This window comes from Cervus elaphus, chromosome 22 (assembly GCF_910594005.1).
Source record: "Cervus elaphus chromosome 22, mCerEla1.1, whole genome shotgun sequence".
In the NCBI taxonomy this organism is placed as follows: Eukaryota; Metazoa; Chordata; class Mammalia; order Artiodactyla; family Cervidae; genus Cervus; species Cervus elaphus.
In genome coordinates, this window is record NC_057836.1 from 11,684,872 (window position 1) to 11,707,080 (window position 22,209).

The 22,209-nt window shown below is 52.2% G+C and overlaps 1 protein-coding gene across 1 annotated transcript in view; it reads left to right on the forward strand.

The window, feature by feature from the left end:
* Positions 1-22,209, forward strand: part of CACNA2D4 (calcium voltage-gated channel auxiliary subunit alpha2delta 4) — a 64,964-nt gene that overhangs the window by 7,545 nt on the left and 35,210 nt on the right. The window contains exons 7-23 of the mRNA XM_043880788.1: positions 2,114-2,174; positions 2,787-2,937; positions 3,711-3,785; positions 4,050-4,139; positions 4,215-4,328; positions 4,679-4,757; positions 6,327-6,475; positions 7,504-7,566; positions 8,305-8,385; positions 8,889-8,963; positions 9,608-9,694; positions 10,211-10,282; positions 15,208-15,269; positions 16,337-16,404; positions 16,838-16,883; positions 16,968-17,065; positions 18,415-18,508. Coding sequence (XP_043736723.1) covers positions 2,114-2,174; positions 2,787-2,937; positions 3,711-3,785; positions 4,050-4,139; positions 4,215-4,328; positions 4,679-4,757; positions 6,327-6,475; positions 7,504-7,566; positions 8,305-8,385; positions 8,889-8,963; positions 9,608-9,694; positions 10,211-10,282; positions 15,208-15,269; positions 16,337-16,404; positions 16,838-16,883; positions 16,968-17,065; positions 18,415-18,508 — 1,465 coding nt within the window. The remainder of the gene's footprint in view (positions 1-2,113; positions 2,175-2,786; positions 2,938-3,710; positions 3,786-4,049; positions 4,140-4,214; positions 4,329-4,678; positions 4,758-6,326; positions 6,476-7,503; positions 7,567-8,304; positions 8,386-8,888; positions 8,964-9,607; positions 9,695-10,210; positions 10,283-15,207; positions 15,270-16,336; positions 16,405-16,837; positions 16,884-16,967; positions 17,066-18,414; positions 18,509-22,209) is intronic.

Sequence of the window (22,209 nt, forward strand, 5' to 3'; positions counted from 1 at the left end):
CTCTTTCATGCAACACCCTTCAAAGGCTTGAAGACAACTCTCATGTCCCTCAGGCCTTCCCCAGGGCGGAATTCCTGCTGCATCAGGGCTCCCAGAGCTGTCAACTTGTGTGCGGACACAAAGCTTGCCCATTTTTGTCCTGGGTTGCTTGCTCTTGTTGTCACTGAGTTCTCTTTACAGTCTGGCTATTTCCTTGCATTCCATGGACTCCCTTTGCACTCTATTCACTGTGACTTTAGACCTGCAAAAGTCTTTGTGCTTCCTGGTGTCAGGGTAGTGTTTTAATGTTGTTTGCTTCTAAATATTTTTGAATTCCCCTGTGAGTTCTTCTTTGAACTTTTAGTAATTTAACAGTGTGTTTTGTAATTTCCAAATATATGGGGATTTTATCTTTATCTTTTTATTAAAAATTTCTAATTCAGTTGTTTGCAGCCAGAGAACATGGTGTATATTGGTGCTGATTGTATGAAATTAGTTGGGAGCTAGTTTAACAGCTTAATATGTCGTTAACATTTGTAAATATTCTACATGTGCTTGAGCAGAATATGGGTGCTTTAATTGTTGGATAGAAATTCTGCTCACATCATTAGATGAAGCTTGTCAATCGTATTATTTAAATTTTCCATGCCTTTACTGATTTTATGTCTGCTTGCTCCTCATTAACGTTTACAACACACTTTTTAAGTCTATTTCATCTGATATTCATAGAGATATTAGTGTGCTCTTGGTTGGTATATGCCTGATATCTATATATTTTCCATCCTTTTACTTCCAATCTTCTATGTCACTTTGTTTTAGCCGTATCTGTTGAAAATAGCATATAGCTTTTTAATTTTTATTCAAACTGACAATCTCTTTTACTATTTGGCAAGTTAAGCACATTTTCATGTATTATATTGATACATTTGGACATGCTATAATCTTATTTTTTAGATTTCTTCTCCTTTTTTTATGTTTCCTTTTTGCTTCTTTCTTTCTTTTTTAATGATTTACCTTTTTTTCATAAATTTTCCCCCTCCGATTCTCTTTTTTTTTCCTATCACTTCTGAACTTATTCCTCTGTTTCTGTTTAGTCATTAGTCCTGCATGGGTAACAGGGATTTATCAGGCACGTGTAACACAAGGTTTTACAATTAAATCATATTTTACCTTCCTCGCAGTCAAAAAGGCACCTGAGAACTCTCCTGCTTACATCTCTGCCCCCACCCTGACTTCTTAATCTCCCCAAATTAGATGCCTTTACTGTTATCTGATACAAATATCTGGTGTGTGTTCCCGAGACTTTCCAGATTCTAAGAAAGCAAGGCCATAGAAATGAACATCTCCCCCTCAAGACGTGTGGGCGAGCAGAGCTCTTTATTGAAGAGGGACTGTGTGCACCAGGGCGAAGGCAGGAAGGGTTCCAGCTCCCCGAGGATGTTCAGGGAAGGGGGTTAAAGGCCACATGGGGGAGGGGCCTCGGGAGCCCACTCATCTCCTGCTCAGTTCTCAGATTGGTTGGCATCCAAGTGAGGTTTTGAGCATCACCAGTCTAGTTTCCTCCTGGTGCGCTCATGGAGTCAACTGCAACCTGCAACCTTGGCCCAGCCTGTATACCTGTGGGCTGTGAGCCCTGAAGGGGGTTGTACAGTGTGAAAAAAAATAATATATATATATATATATATATATATATATATATATATATATATAAAAGAAAGGAAAAAGGGGGAAAGAAAAAGGGAAAAAAAGGGAGCGAAATGAAAAAGAAAATCTGGTTTCAACTAGTCCGAGGCCCACGTGCTTGCAGTCAGAGGTTTTCACCTGTGGGGAAACCACTTGGGAACATGCGTCAGGCCTCACCCGTGTCTCTCGGGGCACTGGGAGCTCAGGAGTTTGGGGGGTCCGACCTGTGAAGTGAACCCAGCTCTGGATCTGTGCAGTTGGGGGTGAGTGTCCATCCATCAGCTGCCTGCCACCTTGCTGCCCCCTCAGTTTACAGGGTGTGATGACTGGTCCCACACACACTGCCCACATCCCCAGCTGGCCCTGCCCCAGGGATTCTGGCCATCCCGGGGTCAGCACCCATCCCAGGACTCTGGAGCAGCCTCGCTGAGTGAGGCCTTCTTTTCCTCAGGCATCAAGTGGACGCCGGATGAGAACGGAGTCATCACCTTCGACTGCCGGAACCGTGGCTGGTAAGCGACCCCAGGGGCCTGGCCTCTGGGGCTGGCATTTCTGTGCAGCCTCCGGGTTTTGCCTAGCTCTCCCCCAGGGCCTGTTCTGCACCCATCCTGGGGCCACGGGTGTGCAGAACTGACCCAGAATAAGAGAAGAAGAGTCTGTCTGCATCACCCCACAGCTGCTCTGCCCCAGGACTGACCACACCTGTCCTGCCGCCCGACACCTTCTTCCAGGGCCCTGAGCCAACAGCACATTCACCCTAGGCCAGATCCCCTCTCCCCCCACACCCTTCCTCTGGCAGATCTATAACCAGGTCTGGGGGCATCCGGCTCCCTCCCTTCCCACTGTCAGATCCCCTTGGGACCCAGGCTGACCCGAACCAAAGAGGACAAGGGTCACTACCAAGACTTGACCACCCCCACCTGACAAGCTTGCTCAGTGGGCACGATCCCAACCGTTCCCTCCGCAATGGCTGCCAAACAGCTGGGTGGTTCCAGACACGAGCAAGCCTGGGCATTGACTTGAACTTCGAGCCAGAGTCTGAATGGAAACAAGGGAGACCTGGCTGATGGTGGTTCTGACTCCAGCTATCCCACCTCTGACCTGTCCCTCCCTCTCTGCTAAAGGTACATACAAGCTGCCACCTCCCCGAAGGACATCGTGATCGTGGTGGACACAAGCGGCAGCATGAAGGGGCTGCGGATGACCATCGCCAAGCACACGGTCTCCACCATCCTGGACACGCTGGGGGAGAACGACTTCGTGAATATCATTGCGGTAAACATGCCTCCCATTCGAGAAATACCTCCACCTGCACTAGAGTGACCTGTACTTACGGGCACTCGACGCTTCATCCCCTGTATCTGGGGGCCCCCACCTAGGATGGGCTTCCAGGGGTCCACAGTTTCTGAGATCATGTGGGAAGTGCGTATGTCCATTTCTCTGAGGCAGTAGCTCTCCTTGGTCTCTCAGATGAGTCTGGGGTCCGATCTAGATGAAGGAGATTCTAAGTAGGTCTCTAACTCGGCCCTACCCCTGTGCCCTTGGTGGTGTCACCCTGGGAAGACCCTCCTTTCTGCAGGGTGGGAGACCCCCAGCCCCCACTTCCTTCGTCCCTGAATCCAGACACGTTGGGAGGGAAGGACCAGCAGTCCCCCGTCCTGGTTCTCCTGAGGACCGCTCCACCTGCCCAAGAAAGGGATGAAGTGGAGGGACAGACAGACAGAAATGGAGAGAAGAGTTGGGTGACTCCTGGACTCTGTGAGCTCCAGGGCTGGATGGCACCCAGACGGCCTCCCCAGAAGATGCCCAGGCTAGGACTCGGGGGAGAATGTTCAGAGTCAAGGTCATGCTGTTCCTTGTACTTCCTTCCCTCTACTCAGAGAAACTGCCAAAAGCTTAGGGTCCCCGATATCATATTACACTGGGACCCCGGTGAGCCCACCCTGACTCTCCGTGAGTTGTGAGCAAGTCACTGGGCCCTGTCTTGCCAAACTGACCTTGTGTGTTCTGCCCTCTGACCTTTGGCCTCCACCCTCCGCCCTCTGCAGTATAACGACTACATCCACTACATCGAGCCTTGTTTTAAGGGGATCTTGGTCCAGGCAGATCGGGACAACCGAGAGGTAGGTGTACCTGGAACCCGTCCGGCTTCTCCTTCCAGGGATAGGGGGTGGTCTTGCCCCCGGCCACTCACAGCCTCTCAGCTTCACCTGGGGGCATCTGAGAAACCTCTGCTGCAGGTGCCCAGCTGTGAAATTAGGGGATGGGGCCTGCAGTCTTGCTCTTCCCGGCAAGTAGCTCTGCACAGCCTCTGAGGGCACCGCCAACAGTGAAGGTTCCCAGGGTCAGTGACCACTGAGCCTCCTCTGACTTCTTACCTCCAACAGCACTTCAAACAGCTGGTGGACGAGTTGATGGTCAAAGGTGTGGGGGTCGTGGACCGAGCCCTCCGTGAAGCCTTCCAGATCCTGCAGCAGGTCTGATGTGGGTTGGGGAGCACTGGGCAGGGATGGGGCAGGGGAGCAGGGGAGTCACGACCACGTCTCCCGCAGTTCCAAGAGGCTGGGCAAGGAAGCCTGTGCAACCAGGCCATCATGCTGATCACCGACGGGGCCGTGGAAGACTATGAGCCGGTGCTGGAGAAGTACAACTGGCCGGACCGCAAGGTTCTTCTCGGGGAGTGGTGTCGGGGAAGGTGGGGGGGACCGGGGGAGTGCTTCCTCCTGCTGTGTCTGCAGGCTCAGCCCATGAGACCCAGGGTGACATTCCAACATCAGGGTGACGGCAGAGCCCCACTCAAGGGCACAGAATATGGTGGGGATGGAAAACTGCAGGCTGTGAGCCTCACCAGGCAGACCCCCACACCAGGCAGGCATCCCCCCTGCCATAAGCCCAGGCCCTGGGCCCTTCCCCATTAGAAGCGCTGAAAGTGCACAGTCCAAAGCCCAGACCTAGACCCAGATGCAGCCAGGCCCCTAGCGGCCAGGACTCAAGCCTACTGGGTCTCATCCACCAGGTCCGGGTCTTCACCTACCTGATTGGGAGGGAAGTGAGTTTTGCTGACCGCTTGAAGTGGATCGCCTGCAACAACAAAGGTGGGTGATGCCACGTGAGCCAGAGTGTCCGGGGCCTCACCTGAGCACAGATGCTGAGCCAAGGCTCCGGTGCAAAACTCAAAGCGGAGGTGACTGCATACACCCCCTTCCTCCTCAGACAATCAAGGCGGGTATCGATTGCTCCCTGTGGGGCTCTCACCCCACGACACACCCCCCCGAGACACACCCAGAGGTGGTGACCTCAGGTCTGCAGAAGGGAGACCCATCTCTTCAAATGAGGTTTTACCCAAACTGCCACACAGAAAACCAGGCAGACAAGGGGGACAACATTTCAACGTCAGTGCTCTCTGGTGTCTGGCCTCCATTCCTGCTGCTGCAGATGAAGCCCGTGGGCTTGGTTCTGCTCTAGACTCAGGGCACAGGCCATCGCTTTCTTTAGAATAAGGCTTTGTGTGTAGCAGCCCGCATCTCTGGGCCGGAACCCAATACCCAGGCTTCACGGTGCTGACTCAGGCCCCTAGACCCCAACCGGATGTCCGAGCACCTGCTGTGGGCTGGCAGATGGTCCCAGCCCTGGGGAATGGATGTGGTCAGGATGACTGGGACGGCCCTGATTCTGTCCGGAGGACGGGGAGGTGGGGCGGGGAGACACACACATGAGCCGTCAGTGAGAGGACAATCTGAACTGAACTGTGGGCAGAGGGGCACAGGCTGCCCAAAGTGTGGGTGAGGGGGCAGCCCTCCTGCATTTGGGGGCTCAGGGCAGGCCTCCTGAAGGATGTGTGTCTAAGGTGAGACATAAAGAAGTGGTAGGAGTGAGTCAGATGCAGAGAGCGAGGAAGGGCATCAAAGTGTCTGAGACAGGAGGCGTCCTGGGAGTAAAAGTGGCCAGGCTCCCCAGAGCTGGGGAGAGCGTCCTGTGGGTGATGGTGAGCAGACACATGCTAAACCAGTCACAGCCTGTATGGCATTTGCCTCAGCTGCAGCCCCCTCCCCATGACTGATGGAGGACTGTAGTTAGAGAAAGGAGGAGGGAGGCTCTCTGCAAATAGACCTGAGGGGTGGGGGTGGGGGGCAGGTGGTGAGGAGTTCCAATATAAAATCAAAAATTAAATTTTGAAAAATGCTATACACTTGAAACTAAAACAGCCTATCCCTCTTCCAGCGGATCTTCCTGACCCAGGAATCAAACCGGGGTCTCCCACATTGCAGGCAGATTCTTTACCAACTGAGCAATCAGGGAAGACATAAATCAACTAGACTCCAATATAAAATAAAAAATTAAAAGACCCAGGACAGAGCTGTTTGCCATGGGGTGCATCCCTGCAGGACAGCCCTGCAGGGGGTGAGGGGCAGCCTTGTGCCCTGACTTGAGGCCCTGCTGCTCCCAGGGCAACTCTAGATCTTGGGGGGAATGGAGGTTCTCCCAAATCCAGGCAGGGCCAGGCCTTCATGTCCTTGCAGCACCACCAGCCTCCGGGTGCCTTGGGAGTGGGTGGCCTCGGGAGAAGCAGCACCCAGTGCCTGACCCAGGGCAGCTTCCAGCCAAGAGCCGTCGGTGGCTGGGAGTGTGCACCTTGCATCCACAGCCACTCTCTCCCCAACCAGGCTACTACACACAGATCTCCACACTGGCAGATGCCCAGGAGAACGTGATGGAATACCTGCATGTGCTCAGCCGGCCCATGGTCATCAACCATGACCATGACATTACCTGGACAGAAGCCTACATGGACAGCAAGGTGGGGCCCCAGGGAGCAAGTGGGGGCTCCTGGGTGGGGGAGGGGTGGGCAGAGCACCTCCTGGGGAGGCATTGTGGAGTGACCTCCACACCCAGGGCCGTCCCCCATGTACAGAGCCTTCGGCCCCAGACTGTCCCTCCTCCATGGTCCTTGCCTGCCTCCCTGTCCTCTCCCACCCACTCCAGGAGGAAAGGGGACTGACCAATGGTTTAGATACTGCAGCTTAACCCGACATCCTCCCTTGGACCCTGGTGTCCAATGAGACACTTGTAGGTCCCACCCATGTAGTACCAGACTTGGAAGGTAGACAGTCAGATGAGATGTCTGGGAAAGGGGACCATCCTGATGCTCCTCAAACCCCATCATGAGCACAGACCCCTGTGTCTGGTTGGGATTAAGAGAGACCTGGGAACGGTGGCTTCCACAGGAGGGACGTGTGTTTCCCTCTCCCGTACAAGAAGCCTGGACATGGACGACGAGCTCCCTGGCCCCTCCCGCTGCCCCCTCCCCTGCCATCCCTGGGGTCCTCCTGGTGCATGTGGCTACAGGGGCTCAGAATGGTGGCAGCCACGTTCCAGGCTTCCGGTGGAGGAGGGGAGGGGTGCACACCCCAACTCTAAGGGAAACATCCTCAGAGTCTTACCGGACACTTAACCCGGCATCTCAGTGGCCAGAACTTGTGCCCTGGTGGCTCCTTGACCCATCCTCTTGCTGTCTGAGCCTTTGTTCCTGGGGTCTTGCACAGATGGACCTGTCCTGTGGGTGGGCCCGCCTCCTGGGCGTGGCCGAGACAAGAGGCCTGGGTGAGCAGGCTCGGGGCAGGGCCATGGGCCCAGGGCTCTGAGACCCGCCCTGGCTTAGGGCTTTGCTTGCTGTGGTGTCTGCCCCAGCCCCCCTCCAGCCCCCTCCCCTCCGTCCTTTCTGCCAACTCTCCTCCTCATGCAGAGAAGGCAAGCCTCCTTGGGGACAGTCGTGGTGACTCAGGTCCCCATCTGCAGACTCTGTCCCGTCGCCCACCCTCCCTGACAGTTCTCCACCCACAGGCACAGAGCCTGGCACTGCTGACCACCGTGGCCATGCCTGTCTTCAGCAAGAAGAATGAGACGGTGAGTGGCCGCTCATGAGCAGCTGCCCAGGTTAGAGCTGGGGCCGCGGCATCTTTAGACCCAGGGTTCTTGACACGGGTTCTTGACAGGGTCATCATGGGCAGGTGTGTGCCCAGGAACTCACATCTCTGGGTCGGGAGAGGCAGGGCGGGATCCTCACTTCCAGAAGCTGCCCTGTGATTCTGCTCACCCAGCCGGGTTCTGGCCAGCTGCTCTGGATGTGGGACCCTGCCTGGGGATCCTGGGCCAGAGGGGTCACCTACCCGGCGTCCAGCAAAGCCACTCTGACCCTGCGGGTGTGGGCAGGGTTTGACTTATCTGTGAAGGCTCTGGTGGGGGAGTTCAAGAGCCTCCCCTCCTCCGTCTGGCCAGAAAAACTTTCCTTACAGGCCCCATGTGCTTCAGAGCCCCCAAACCCCCAGATTAGGGTCTCCCCGGATGCCAATACTTCAGCCTCTGCTGTGAAGGCTGATATTTCATTCAATTCTGTATTTCATTTAAATATTACAACTTCAGTGTTAATACAGGACAGTAATCTTCTCAGCTTGAGGTTACTCCTGGGGCCTCTTCTGCTAAGTTCTAGGTTTTTATTCCAGGATCTCAGCCTAAACTCTAACTGCAGAGGAAGGACTACCTGAGGTGCAAGTGGCTTCCTCTTGCGGGTCTGGGAGGGCCGGGGGTCCAGCCTGGCCTCACACATGGGAAGCCAGGTCCCCTGACACCGGCATTTCCTTCCAGCGGTCCCACGGCATCCTCCTGGGCGTAGTGGGCTCTGACGTGGCCCTGAGGGAGCTGATGAAGCTGGCGCCCCGGTACAAGGTGAGCCTGGATCAGCCCCTGAGTGGGGTCACAGGCCCCCCAGGAGCTACTTCAGTCTCCCTGAAGGGAGGTCACAGACCCTGAGTGGGGTCACAGCCTCCCCCAGGAACCTCCCTGCAGACAAGGTGGCCAAGACCAGAGCTGGGACGGGGTCTGCATTCCTCCTCCTAATGCCCCCTGCCCAGACACCCTACCCCTGACATCCTGCCTTCCTGTCCCACACCCACGCATGACCCCCAGACATCACACCCCACATCCTGCCTTGCTGTCCCACACCCAGACACCCCCCAGACATCACACACACACACACACACACACACCGTCGATGTGCAGGCTCAGAGCAGACGGGACGGAGGCTGGGGCCCCTGGGATCCTTGGCCACGTCAGCTGCTTCCTGCTCTGTGGTCTCCGGCACTTCTCCCCATCCTGGTCCTCCTCCCTGCCCAGTCCCAGTTTTCCTGCACAAAGGCCCCTTGATACTCCCTCAATCCCTGTCTCCCCAGCTCGGGGTGCACGGCTATGCCTTTCTGAACACCAACAATGGCTACATCCTCTCGCATCCTGACCTCCGACCCCTGGTAGGTGCCAACCCTATTTGCCTTGGGGTCTTTTTTTTTTTTTGCCTTGGGGTCTTAATCGTATGGGATTTGGGGGTAGTTCATGTGTGTGTGTTCAGTCATGTCCGACTCTCTGCGACCACATGCACTGTAGCCCGCCAGGCTCCTCTGTCCATGGGATTCTCCAGGCAAGAATACTGGAATGGGTAGCCATGCCCTCCTCCAGGGGATCTTCCTGACTCAGGGTTGAACCTGGGTCTTCCACATTCTGGGCAGCTCCTTTACCATCTGAGCCACCACACCCAGATTTGGGGGTAGTTTATAGAAACAGTTGAAACAGTGAATGGGTTCCATTTAAGAACCCAAAATAGGGACATCCCTGGTGGTCCAGCAGTAAAAGTCACAGGGAGACAGATTTCCGCCCTGGATGAAGAACTTTCTAACAATTAGAGTCCAAAACCAGGACAAGCTCCTCGTAAGAGGAGATCTCCCTCCAAGGCCGGGAACCATCTGTCATGAATGCTGGCCAGGGCCCCTCTGCCTCGGGTGGAGGAATGGCTGAGATGCTCTGGTTTATGGCTCTGCCCCACGGGCCTTCTGGAAGGGCTGGGCTTGAGCAGGGCCTTGTGTTAACCTCGTGTCTCTCCCCTGCCTGGCCTACTCAGTACCGAGAGGGGAAGAAACTGAAGCCCAAGCCCAACTACAACAGCGTGGACCTCTCGGAAGTGGAGTGGGAGGACCAGGCCGGAATGGTGAGTGGCGCAGGGGGAGAGGGTGGGTGGCTGGACAGCAGGGCCCGGGGGTGAGGGGTGCGTAGGCGCTGAGCTCACCCCGCTCCCTCAGCGGAGACTTTTCAGGCTCAAAGCAGAAGTGGTGCTGCTAACAGACGGTTCTCCCTATGGCCCCAGAGAGATAACAGCTGCTTCCTCCGAGGTTGAAGGAGCTCACGTCTGTAGCCACAGAGGTTGGGTTCGTGTGGCTGTAGGCCAGCCTTGGCGTCAGGAGCTCCTCCTGGAGGAACTTGTGTCTGGAGGGTTGGCCGCAGTGTCCCTCACTCGTCAGCCCACTGGGAACCTTATCTTGGTGAATTCTAGAATTCCAGCTAAAGGGAATAGAGCCCTAGAAGCAGATCTCTTTTCCTACCCGGGCTCTGCTCGCAGGGGAAAGAGGAAAACCTAGCGTGTTCCCAGGGTTGACCTCTGAGCCAAGGCTCAGAGCACACTCCAGTGTGTGCCAAGCAACTGATTTCGTTCTCTTTCTCCTTGAAGCTGAGAACATCAATGATCAACGGGGAGACCGGGTCTCTCTCCATGGACGTCAAAGTCCCGCTGGACAAAGGGGTAAGCGCTCCAGGAAAAGACTGAGGTCTGGTCCCAGGATGTGGCATCCTGGTTAATTAAGGTTGGCGGTGGTAACAAGGGACCTGGCTGAATCAGAGTGTAAATCTGGAGAACTTGCTGGAGTCTGGAGAGCCCAAGCGAGGGGCCCAGCCCAGCCGGCATCAGACCCACAGAGCTTTGGCCAGTGAGTGACCCCTCTCCAGGGCTTGCCTCTCAGGGACCTGGGGTGAAGCAGCAGCAAGCCCAGCCCTTCAAAGATCTTCTTTATGCCTTGCATGGATGCTAAGTTGCTCAGTTGTATCCGACTCTTTGTGACCTTCCCAGACAAGAATACTGGAGTGGGTTGCCACGCCCTCCTCTAGGGAATCTTCCCAACCCAGGAGTCAAACCTGCATCTCTTATGTCTCCTACATTGGCAGGTGGGTTCTTTACCACTAGCATCACCTGGGAAGCCCTCTTTCTGCCTCACCTGCCTGCTATGTGGCCCTTTTATTGTTAATGGTGGAAAGGGGGAAGGTGTTAGTTGCTCAGTCGTGTCCGGCTGTGGACTATGGACTGTAGCCTACCGGGCTCCGCTGTCCATGGAATTCTCCAGGCAAGAATACTGGAGTGGGTTGCCATTACCTTCTCCAGGGGACCTTCCCAATCCAGGGATCAAACCTAGGTCTCCTGCTTTGCAGGCAGACTCTTTACTGTCTGAGACACCAGGGAAGCCCCTGGAAACAGGGAAAGTGACAGTTAATTTTGCAAACTGTTAGCAGCTCTTGTAAAGCATGTCATCTGTGAATAAGATGAAAATCACTGCTGCTCCTCAGAGCTGATTTTCAGGAATGGGTCCACCCAGCGATGCCTTCCTGTCCCCACAGACTCGCTTGTCACTTACAAGGAACGGCTTCCTCTTTCTGTGTAAAAGGCCCCTCTGGCTGGCACTGACTCTGCATTGTCCCTTGACATATTTACAAATGTCACCTCCTACCTCCCACTACCGCTGCCCTTTCGCCTCCAAGGGAAGAAAGTGGGCATCCGTCGGCAACAATTAGACCCAGGTTCTTTCACAGACACGGACTTTCCTGGAAGCCAAGCATGGAAGCCCTGGGAAGGAAAGTAACTCTCTGCATTCCTTTTAGATGTACAGGCTGTTTCTCACTGGGACCTGCATCAGTTCTGTGGCCTCTGCTTGTTGTTTTCAAGCTCTGGGCTGAGAGGGCCTCCCTCGGGCAGGCTGCTCAGCATCTCTGATGACCCACCAGGCCCACAAGGTCCTTCTCGTGAACCAGAAAAGGCAGAGGTGGCTTCCAGACACCTCCACCCTTATCTCAACCAGACTCCCACTCACAGGTGTCGGGGTGCTCCCATCTCAAAAAGAGGTGAAATAAAGACAGTTTCAGATAGAGAATATCAGAGTTCATCCCTAAGAGAAATACTTAAAGAAATTCTTCAGGCAGAAGAAAAATGACACAGATGGAAACTTAGATCGACACAAAGAAAAATGGGCAGCATTGGAAACGATAAGTGCATGGGTTAGGATAGGATTTCATCCGTTCTTTTAACTTCTCAAAAAGACAGCTGTTTAAAGGAAAAATGTTGACATTGTGTTGTGGGGTTTGTCATGTGAGCAAGTGTAAGATACAGCCACACAGAGTGAAGTTATCCCACTGCATTAACACACCAGAGGAAGCCACCACTTGGCCACCCCAAAGCATGCTGAACACACATGACAAAACTTCACTGGGAGCAGAAGGAAACGTCCTCAATCTGATTAAAAAAAAAAAAAAAAAAAAAGGCATGTGTGGAAAAGCTCACTTTCAGTGGTGAATGACTGAACACTTTCTAAGATTGTGAACTTGGTGAGGGTATCTGGTTTTCACCACTTACGTTCAACATTGCCCTGGACCTAGCAAAGACCTATCTTTGCAACAGGGCCAGGAAATGAAATAAAAGGCATGAAAATTAGAAAGGAGAGGCTAAAGCTATCTTTGTTCACAGCAAGATAATTGTTCACATAGAAAATCCCCCAAATTTGCAAAACAGCTGCTGGAACTAATAGATAAATTTAGCCAGTTCACAGAACACAGAGTCACTGTTATAAAAATCAATTATACTTTTATATATAGCCAGAAACATTTGCAAAATGAAAATACTTTTAAGTTCCAATTTCCATAGCACAAATAATATAAAATAGGAATAAATTTCACATATATGACCTCTACACTGGAAGCTACATAACACTGCAGAAAGAATGTCAAATAAAAAAACTAAATAGGAAAGTATAACCATGTTTATGGGTTGTAAGATCAATACTTCTAAGATGTCTACTCTCCCCCAAATTATTCTATAGATTCAACACAATCCCAATAAAAAATCTAACAGACTTCTCCTAGACATAGAAGAAGAAGGTGATTCTAAAATTTATATGAATGTGCAAAAGACCTAACATGGCCAAAACTTTCTTGAAAAAGAACAGATTCCTTTTGTTGAATGAGATGGATGAATCACAGTACCTGATTCCAAAACTTACTTCAAAGCTGCAGTAACCAAGCAGAGTGGTATTGACATATGAATAGACAAATGGATCCATGGAGTAGGGACTACAGAAATGAAACACACAGAAAAACACACAAGTTGCCAGCATATTTTCGATAAAGACACCTTGGCAAATCAATGGAGAAAGGAAAGTGTTTTCAACAAATGGTGCCGGAACAACTGAATAAATGTATGAAAAGTCATTGAGATATACTCATACCATACACAAAAATTAATTTGAATGTCGCTCAATTATAAAACTCTCAACGTAAAAGCTAAAACTATAAGGCTTCTAGGAGAAAAAGCAGGTGAAAATCTTTACAGCCTAAGGTTACTTAGTTTTCTTTGACTAAATTCCAAAGGCATTAAATGTAAAATAACTTTTGAAAAATTGAATTTCATCAAAAAACAGTTCTGTTCATCCAGAGACACAATTAAGAAAATGAAAATCCAGACATAGACTGTGTCTAGACCATAAAGAACTTCTCCAGATTACTAACAAAAAGTCTAACAATGTAATAAAAAAAATGTGGGCAAGACACTTTAGCAGAACTTTTAGAAATGAAGAAACAGACATGATCAACAAGCCCAACCAGCAACTTTAGTTGTCAGGGAAATGCAAATTAAAACTACTTCCATACCCTCTAATATAACTACAATTTGAAAGACTGATAATACCAAATTCTGCCAAAGATGTGGAGAAATTGGAGTTCATACATTGCTAGTGGAAGTATAATAAAATAATTTGGGGAAGTTGGCAGTGTTTTATAAAGGCAAACATAATTTGCATATTTTGCAAAGGAATTCCTTCCCTGGTACTTATCAAGAGAAATGAAGACACACGTCCACAAGAAGAAGGTTCACAGCAGCTTTATTCAAAACAGCCTTAAACTGGAAACACCCTGGATGACCACCCATGGAGGGCAAACCTGGAAGTAAACCGTGGTGTGCCCTCCCTGAAGTACTTAGAACTCGGCAGGGAAAGGACCACAACGCTGACACACCCAACAACACGGGTGGGTCGCAGGGACACTATGTGGAGCAAAAGTGGACACGAAAGAGCTTGCGCTGTGAAAACAGCAAACCTAACCTGTGGGGATGGAGGTCAGAACAGAGCTCGCCCAGGAAGGTGGGGGGCTGACCGGAAGAAGGCAGAGCAATTTCAGGGGCTGCACGCAATCCGTATCTCACCCCGGGAGGTAATCCCACAGCAACGTACATTTATCAAAACTGCTGAAATGATACATTTAGATGTGTGCATTTCAACGTTTTCTTCAATTAAAAAAGAGAGACAGAAAGAAAAAAATTGTTAATGCTCCCCAGTTTCAGACTCAAACCAGACCCGCTTGGAGCCCATCAATGCCCTGGCTGGCCCCCAGCTGCCCCCATGGCTCCCAGACCCCCCCACCCAACTGGGAGAGGGTTTGCCTGAAGCAGAGGGGGCCAGAGGGCATCAGGCAGGACAAGGCCCAAGCTGGGAACTGTCCTTTCTGGTTTGGTCCACGGCTGGTTTCCTATTGAAACAAACCTTTTTTGCTACCTTCTCACTCTGCGTCCCATGCAACATCTTACTCCAGTTTCCAACCCGGAAGAAAAGCCTGAAAAAAAGGCAAAGCGGCTAAGAACAGTCTCGTGGCCAAGTGCAGTGTGCAGCTTTCCCAGAGGCATCCAAGTGTATGCAGATGGTACAGCCTACGGGGCTCCAGAGCCCAAGTCAGCCCTGCCCTTCCCACCCACTACAAACACCCTCACCACCTCCCAGCAATCCACAGGGGATGCTCTCATCGATTCTGCTTCACAAATGGAACTGCGATGCCCAAAAGCATGAGATCACTCACCCAAGCTCACCAGCCCACGAGTGGCCAGTGGGGCTTAGACCAGGGCTGTCTGACACCTGTGCCCATCTTAGCCACTGTGCATACCCCTCAATGCCCTGACTTGTGCAAATTCAACTCAACCTCAACATAGCAGCTTTGAAAGGAAAGAGAAGCTGTGAAGGGCAGCAAGGCCTGGAGGGGTCTGGACTCCAGAGGCAGGCGGTTCCTGGTGGGACGTATAAGTGTGAGCTCCAGCCAGCAGCCTGCGCTGGTCCCTCCTGAACCACGGCCACTGGCCAGCACAGGGTCCACAAGCCAGTCAGGCTTTCTAGGTTTCCATTTCTGTTAACTGACAGTAACTGAGATTTCACGTTTTCATTCCTGAGTTGTGGTACACGTGGTAACTCATGGGCCCATAGGGACAGTGCAGTCTGGACTATGGCCCTCAGTCAGGCACACCTTCCCCGGGGCTGCAGTATGCTGGTGGGAGAAGGCCTTCAGGGCACCAGGCAGCACATGGGGAGGGAGAGAGGGGTGGTTGGCACTTCCCCCCCAGCCAGCACCCTTCCCTGGTGCCTCTTTCAGAAGCGAGTTCTTTTCCTGACCAACGACTACTTCTTCACGGACATCAATGACACACCTTTCAGGTGAGGGGCCTGGATCTTATTTGGGGGGGAGGAGAGGGTACAAGGTGAGGGCCAACCGCTCAGGTGGGACTTTCAGGTCTGGGACGGGATTCACTCATAAGTAGTTGGCAATTTTGTGATAACTGAAAAAGACCCAGGTCTGCACTTGGGAAAACTGAGATCTACACCCGCTTTACTATGTGATTCGGTGTGCAGTGTGGCCCAGGGTGCAGGGCCAGGAGCTAAACTAAGCTGGAATCCCAGCTCCGCCACTCACAGGCTGTGTGATCTTAGGCAAGTTACTTAACCTCTCTGTGCCTTAGACATCTCATCTGTAAAATGGGAGTGATAATAGTAGCTGCTTCTCTGCAGTACTGAAAGAATTATTAATAAATATCATTATCTACCTGGAGGTCTTAAAGCAGAGCAATTGTAAGTAGTTGTAAGATGAAAGGTAAGCCTTGAATGTCTTTCAGTTTCCCTCCCATCATATAAATGTTCAGCTCTAGCATCATACAGTGCAAGGAGCAAAGGCCCCTTCTCTCTGAATTCCGCATCGCTCCACGAAGGGTGGTCCCCAGTCCCGACTGGTCCCTGGGGTGCCTACAGGAACTTGTGACATTGTGTCCAGGTCCTTCCTTCGTTACTCGGGATTCCTGGGGTGGGGCCCAGGCGCTAGGACCCTATAAACCCCCTAGGTAGTTCAGGTATCAGCCAAGCCTCAAAAGATGATCTTCCAGGAGGGAGAGGTAGGCGAGGTGGGTTCTCCAGGCGGGAGGGGCTTCCCTGACCACGGGACATGTGGGACCCTGAGACCCTTCTCCATCCTCAGAGCATGGAGGTCCAGGGTGAATCCAACAGGACGGGAGCGGAGGGGGCCTTCCCCTCTCTTGTCCAGGTCCTTCTCAGGAAAGAGACTGATGACAAAGCAGAAGTCTTTGCCAGGGTTCAGGGAGGGGGGCACTGAGAGCCTGGGGCAGGCGGGGTGTACTCACTGTCGTAGGCTGTGTGCTCAGGGGGTCCGAGGTTGGGGGGCCCATATCAGGCCCCAGCTGACCTCTAGCCTGTGTCCTCTGCTCTGCCTGCAGTTTGGGGGTGGTGCTGTCCCGAGGTCACGGAGAATACATCCTCCTGGGGAACACGTCAGTGGAAGAAGGTGGGTCGGCCGGTGCCCAAGACCCCTGCTCAGTTCCGAGGAAAACTAGGTTCTCCGGGGACACAGAGCAGGGCCAGCCCAGGCGGGGCTCTGTGAGCCGGGCCGTGCAGCCAGAGGGGCCTGTGCGTCCCGGTGCGGCCCGTGTGCTGAGGGTGTGGCCCTGGACACTCACGGCCCTGGGCTCAGCTGGGCACGATGAAGCCAGGCAAGCCGAAGCTTCCTTGAGGTCAATCCGAAGGGGCAGGGTGCGGACAGGAGGTGTTGGGATGGAAGGCATTTAGGGAGCAACATGACCATGACACCATTGGGCTCCATGCTGAGCCCACCTCTGCCTGAGAACCCGGCAGGATGCGGCTGGCCCTCCCGGCCCCTGACACTGCTTCTAGAGTGCCGGGTCCATGAGCCCCGGACCAAACACAGACTCTGCTTTCAGGCCTGCACGACCTGCTTCACCCAGACCTGAGCCTGGCTGGCGACTGGTGAGGACCTGGGGGCTGGCGCGGTGCAGAGCGGGGATGGGGGGCGGTGGGGACTCGGGGCAACGGGCTCCGCTGGGTTTCCAGGATCTATTGCATCACGGATGTCGACCCAGAGCACCGCAAGCTGAGCCAGCTGGAGGCTGTGGTGCGCTTCCTGACCCAGGAGGACCCTGCCCTGGAGTGTGAGTGTCCCCTGGCCCGAGCTCGGGACTCCGTGGGGACGGAGGGCTGGGTGGGTGCTGGAGTACCATGCTTGCAGAGCTCACAGACGGCTCAGGGAGACCAGAGAGACCCCCTCGAAAGAGAGGACACAGCCAGCCCCCCAGGGCCACACCAGTGACGAGGGCTCTGAGACCTGCAAGGGCACAGTTGTGTCCCAACGGCGGTACTAGGGTCCCTTTAAGCCTCTGTCCCCCGGGGACTGTTAAGGGCCTACAATAACGGGCACTGGCCTGCCCATCAGATCTGTCCCTGTCACCAAGTAGGGCCCCCCGCCCCTGCTCCCCAGCCAGCAGGCAAGGTGAGGCTCCCTCAAATCCTCATCTCCTGCAGCCTGTGATCCGTGAGTGTTCCCTTAGCTGGGTCCAGGTAACCCCAAGTCCCTTCATGAATGCGGGACCACCCTCCACGGGGTCCCACCTCTTCGTCTTCAGAAAGAGGTACGGATCATCCTGCCACATCAGTGTCCTGCCGGGAGAAGTCGCCACATCCTGTGCCATCCCAACAAGGCCTCATTCATTCATTCATTCCACCCACAAGTCTGTGCCAGACACGTTCTCCAGCCAGCCAGGCGGGGTGGGGGTGATGGTGTTTATCAGTGAAGCTTCTGATGACCACAGACCAGGCCGTGCAATTACGGAGTCTGTGGTTGGGGGAAGAAGCCAGGTGACAAGACCAGCACTTGAGTTGAGGTAGGCTAGTCATTGCAGGGGTGATGAGGCCGTAAGTAGGTATTGTGTGGGGAAGGGGGGCCCTCATCAGGGGCGTCACTCAAGCTGAGGGTAAAAGGAGCCGCCTCATGGCTCTCCTTCGGGGCCATGAGAACTGGGTGTTGTGGAGGGGGGCTGCCGGTCTCTGTGCAAGTGTAAATGCCAGGTTGCATGCCATCCGTAGGGTGTCCGTTGTGTGGATTTCACCTCAATAAGCATCAATAAACGTTTTAGAGGAAGGGAGGGAAAGAAAGGGCCACCCAGGCAGAGACAGGGTGGAAACAATCAGACCAGGGTATGCAGAGGCCCCGAGGCCAGTTCTTGGGGAGAGGGAGGCAGGGGTGGCTGGCAGGTAGGCCTCCTGACTTCACGGAGCCAAGAGCTGGAGAGGCCTGGGAATCGCTGAGTTGTGCCCACACACCGGGACAGAGGACACGGCCTCCCTGGCCTCTGGAGACAGCAGAGAGCATGGGCTCTGAGTGTTTCAAACCTTCTCTGAGGCACCTCTAGGCCCTGAGGGTCAGGGCTCCTGGGTAGGGGGTGGGAGCTGAGCCCACATGATTGTGGGGGAGTAAGCAGGTGGTTTCTGGACTTTGCCCCAGGTGACGAGGAGCTGCTGCAGGAAGCGCTGTTTGACGCGGTGGTCACAGCCCCCATGGAGGCATACTGGACGGCGCTGGCCCTCAACAGCTCTGAGTAGGTCCTGGTGCGGCTGGGGTCCCACCCCCAGTGTCCCTGGGTCAAGGCAGGGCCTCCCACAACCTGGTGGGCAGCTCAGGAGACCACCCAGGTCCTCTGGCCTAAGAAGAGGGGAGGGTGGAAAGAAGTGGAGGGTCACACTCATAGATGTGGGAAGACCGTGACCTTCACAGCCCCCCAGGACAGCAGGAACTTGGCAAAGCTTCCACCGAGAAAACACCCACACCATACCCCGTAGCCCAGTTCCCAGAACCCCTCCCTTGGTGCCAGGCTCCAACTGGTGGGGGTAGGGTTGGGGGGTGGGCATCAGCCAAAGTGCCCCCAGACAGCGTAGCTCAAGCCCTTGGGGCCCCCTTTCCAGCAGGTGAGGTCAAGGCTGCGTGTGGTACAAACATGACCTCGGTGAGTCCTCTCTCCCTCTGCTCCTCTTCACCTGGGGGGCTGGTGTCTCACGGGAAGGTGGAAAGAAGAGACAGATGTGAGTGTGTGAGTGCACACATGAGTACCAGGAAGGGGTTAGGCACTTCTGAGCTGAAGAACGCAGGGGCCACACCCGTTCTTGAACAGTAAGAGTCAACATCCACATCCCAGCAATGTCAGACCTCTCCTAGACATTTAATAATCAGTGCTTCCTCTTGAAAACACCAACAGAATCTTACAGGAACAAGCACTTAATTAAAAAAGCAAGACGTTGGACAGTGCATGGTGATATGCTCCTGTTTCTGTTAAAGGGGCAGAAACATAATAGGGAGGGGGTATGTGTACATATATAAATCTGTGGAAGCCTATGTAGGACTGGCTGCTCCAGGTAAAAGCACAGACAACTGACCCCAGGACAGAGAGATTTTCTCTATGTAATTTTTGGTACCGTGTTGAGCCCATGTGAACGTGTGTGCATGCTCAGTCCCTCAGTTGTGTCCTACTCTGCAACCTCATGGACTGTAGCCCACCAGGCTCCTCTGTCCTTGGGATTCTTTAGACAAGAATAACTGGAGTGAGTTGCCACGCCCTCCTCCAGGAGATCTTCCTGACCCGGGGATTGAGCCCCCATCTCCTGCATTGGCAGGCAGATTACTTTACCATCTGAGCCACCTGGGAAGCCCTGTGTTACTTATTCAAAGTTAAATGAAACTAAAGAATGAAGAATACGGTGGGCCAGTGCTGTTCCAAGTACTGAGTGTACATGAAACCATTTGATCCTCACAACAACCTGACAAAATAGATCCTTTCATTATCCCCATTATACAGATGAGGAAACCAAGGCTGAGTGAGATAAGCAACTTGCCCAAGGTCATTTGCCTCATTAGTGGCAGAGCCAGAGTCAAAACTAGACAGCCTGTTATCAGAGTCTGGACTCTTGGCACCCTATACTGTCCTGCCTTCTACCATGGGGCGGGGGGGTGGGGGTGGAGGTGGTCACTGGGTTTGGTGAGAAGAGGCACAGTCTTTATGTTTCCAAGTTCAGAAATTAGCTGATGTTTTTAATGTCGGGGGGACATTGAGGAGCAAATATTCTTAACTAGGGAGTGCATCAGGAAAGATGACCTGGGGTAATCAAAAGAGCATGGTATTGGCAGAAAAACAGACATGGATCAATGGAATGGAATTGAGAGCCCAGAAATACGTGGATAACTCCAACTTGACAAAGGAGCAAATAATATACACTGGAGAAAGGATAGATTCTTTAACAAATGGTGTCGGGAAAACCAGACAGCCACACACACAAAAAAAAAAGAAAGAAAAGAAAAGAAATGATAGACCACTGTCTCACACCATAAACAAAAATCAACTTAGAATGCATTAAAGACTTAAATATAAGACCTGGAACCATAAAACTCCTGGAAGAAAACATAGGCAGTGTGCTTCTTGACATCAGCCTTTAAAAAAAAAAATAATAATGGTATTTATTTATTTATTTTTGGATAAACTGGGTCTCCGCTGCTGCGCGGGCTTTCCTCTGGTTGCGGAGAGAGGGTGCTGCTCTCCGTTTATGGTGCTCAGGGCTTCCCATGGTGGTGGCCTCCCTTGTGCTCTAGGGTGCTCAGGCTTCAGTAGTTGTGGCTGCCGGGCTCTGGAGCACAGGCTCAACAGCCCTGGAGCACAGGCTTAGTTGCCCCACAGTGTATGGAAACTTCCTGGATCGGGGATCGAACCCATGTCTCCTGGACTGGCAGGCGGATTCTTTACCACTGAGTCACCAGGGAAGCCCAGACATCAGTCCTGACACGATCTTTCTAGATCTGTCTCCGCAGGCAAGCACAACAAAAGCAAAAACCGACAACTGGGATTACATCGAACTCCATATAGAAACATGCACGTGCGCGTGCTTACATATATATGCTCACATACTTTTAATGGAACAATAAACAAGCAAGCAAAAAGCTTACTAAAAAGAATGAAGGAACAGAGGGATGGAGACAGAAACAGATTCTTCTGAATGTGTCTTACTTTGCATATTTGACTCTGGGACTGTGTAAATCATGTCACTATAAAATGAAATTAAATTTAAAAAATAAACGCTGAAAATTTGAAAGCAAGTGAAATAAACCTGGTTATGAATCAATAACCACACAACAGGGACTTCTGTCGAGGGACTTGAAAACATGGAACTGTAAACACTCAATAAAATGAAAATCTTAAAACTGTGTTCCATTAAGCACACTTCTAGAAACTATATTTATTGGCACCGTTATTCCAAACTACATGGATAGACAGAGCAAATAGTGTTGCTAATGTCGTTAGGAACAAGATTTTTAGCGGGCGAGAAAAGAGGCACAAACATTTTTTAAGCTTTTTTCGATGTGGACCCTTTTTAAAGTCTTTACTGAATTTGTTACAATATTGCTTCTGTTTTTTGTGTTTTGGTTTTTTGGCCCGGAGGCATGTGGGATCTTAGCTCTCTGACTAGAGATCAAACCTGCAGCCCCTGCACTGGAAGATGAAGTCTTAACCACTGGACCATCAGGGAAGCCCCACGGTGCATATTTTTTAAATCAAAGAAGTTTAGATGGAACACTAAATATGGATTGGAAATATTGATGAACTCACGATGTATTTTCCCTGAAAGAAACAAAGAGGAGATCCTTGTCCGCTGAAAGGACCAACCTCAATGAGCACCCCAGACCCAACCATGTGGAGCTTCAATGTCCACTCTAAGAAGCCCTCACTGAAATGAGCCAGTGACCCCTAGAGAAGTGTCTGCTTCCAGGACTGGGGCAGGGGTGGGCAGAATGAGCCGGGAGCATCTCGTCATCCCAGGTGCAAGTCAGTAAAGACTAAGGAGGTAGTGCTAACAGGACATTGGGGACAAACTGAAGAGGCTCTCACCGGCCAGACGAGGGGCAGTCGGACAGCATGGGTGGACTCACCAGACGAGAGGCAGCAGATGTGATAACAACAGCCGTGGATCAGAACACAGTAAACACGTTAAAGTCCTGGGTTCACTGTAATACTAGAGAAAAAAAACTCGATCATCTTTGGAAGATGGCTATTATAAAAAAGACAAGTAATAACAAGTGTTTGTGAGGATATGGAGAAAAGGAAACCATTGTGCACAGTTAGTGGGAATGTAAACTGATTTTGCCACTGTGGAAAATAATGTGAAGCTTCCTCCAAAAATTTAAACAGCACTATCACATGATCCAGAAATCCCGCTTCTGGGTATTTATCCAAAGGAAACAAAGACAGACTACTGAAGA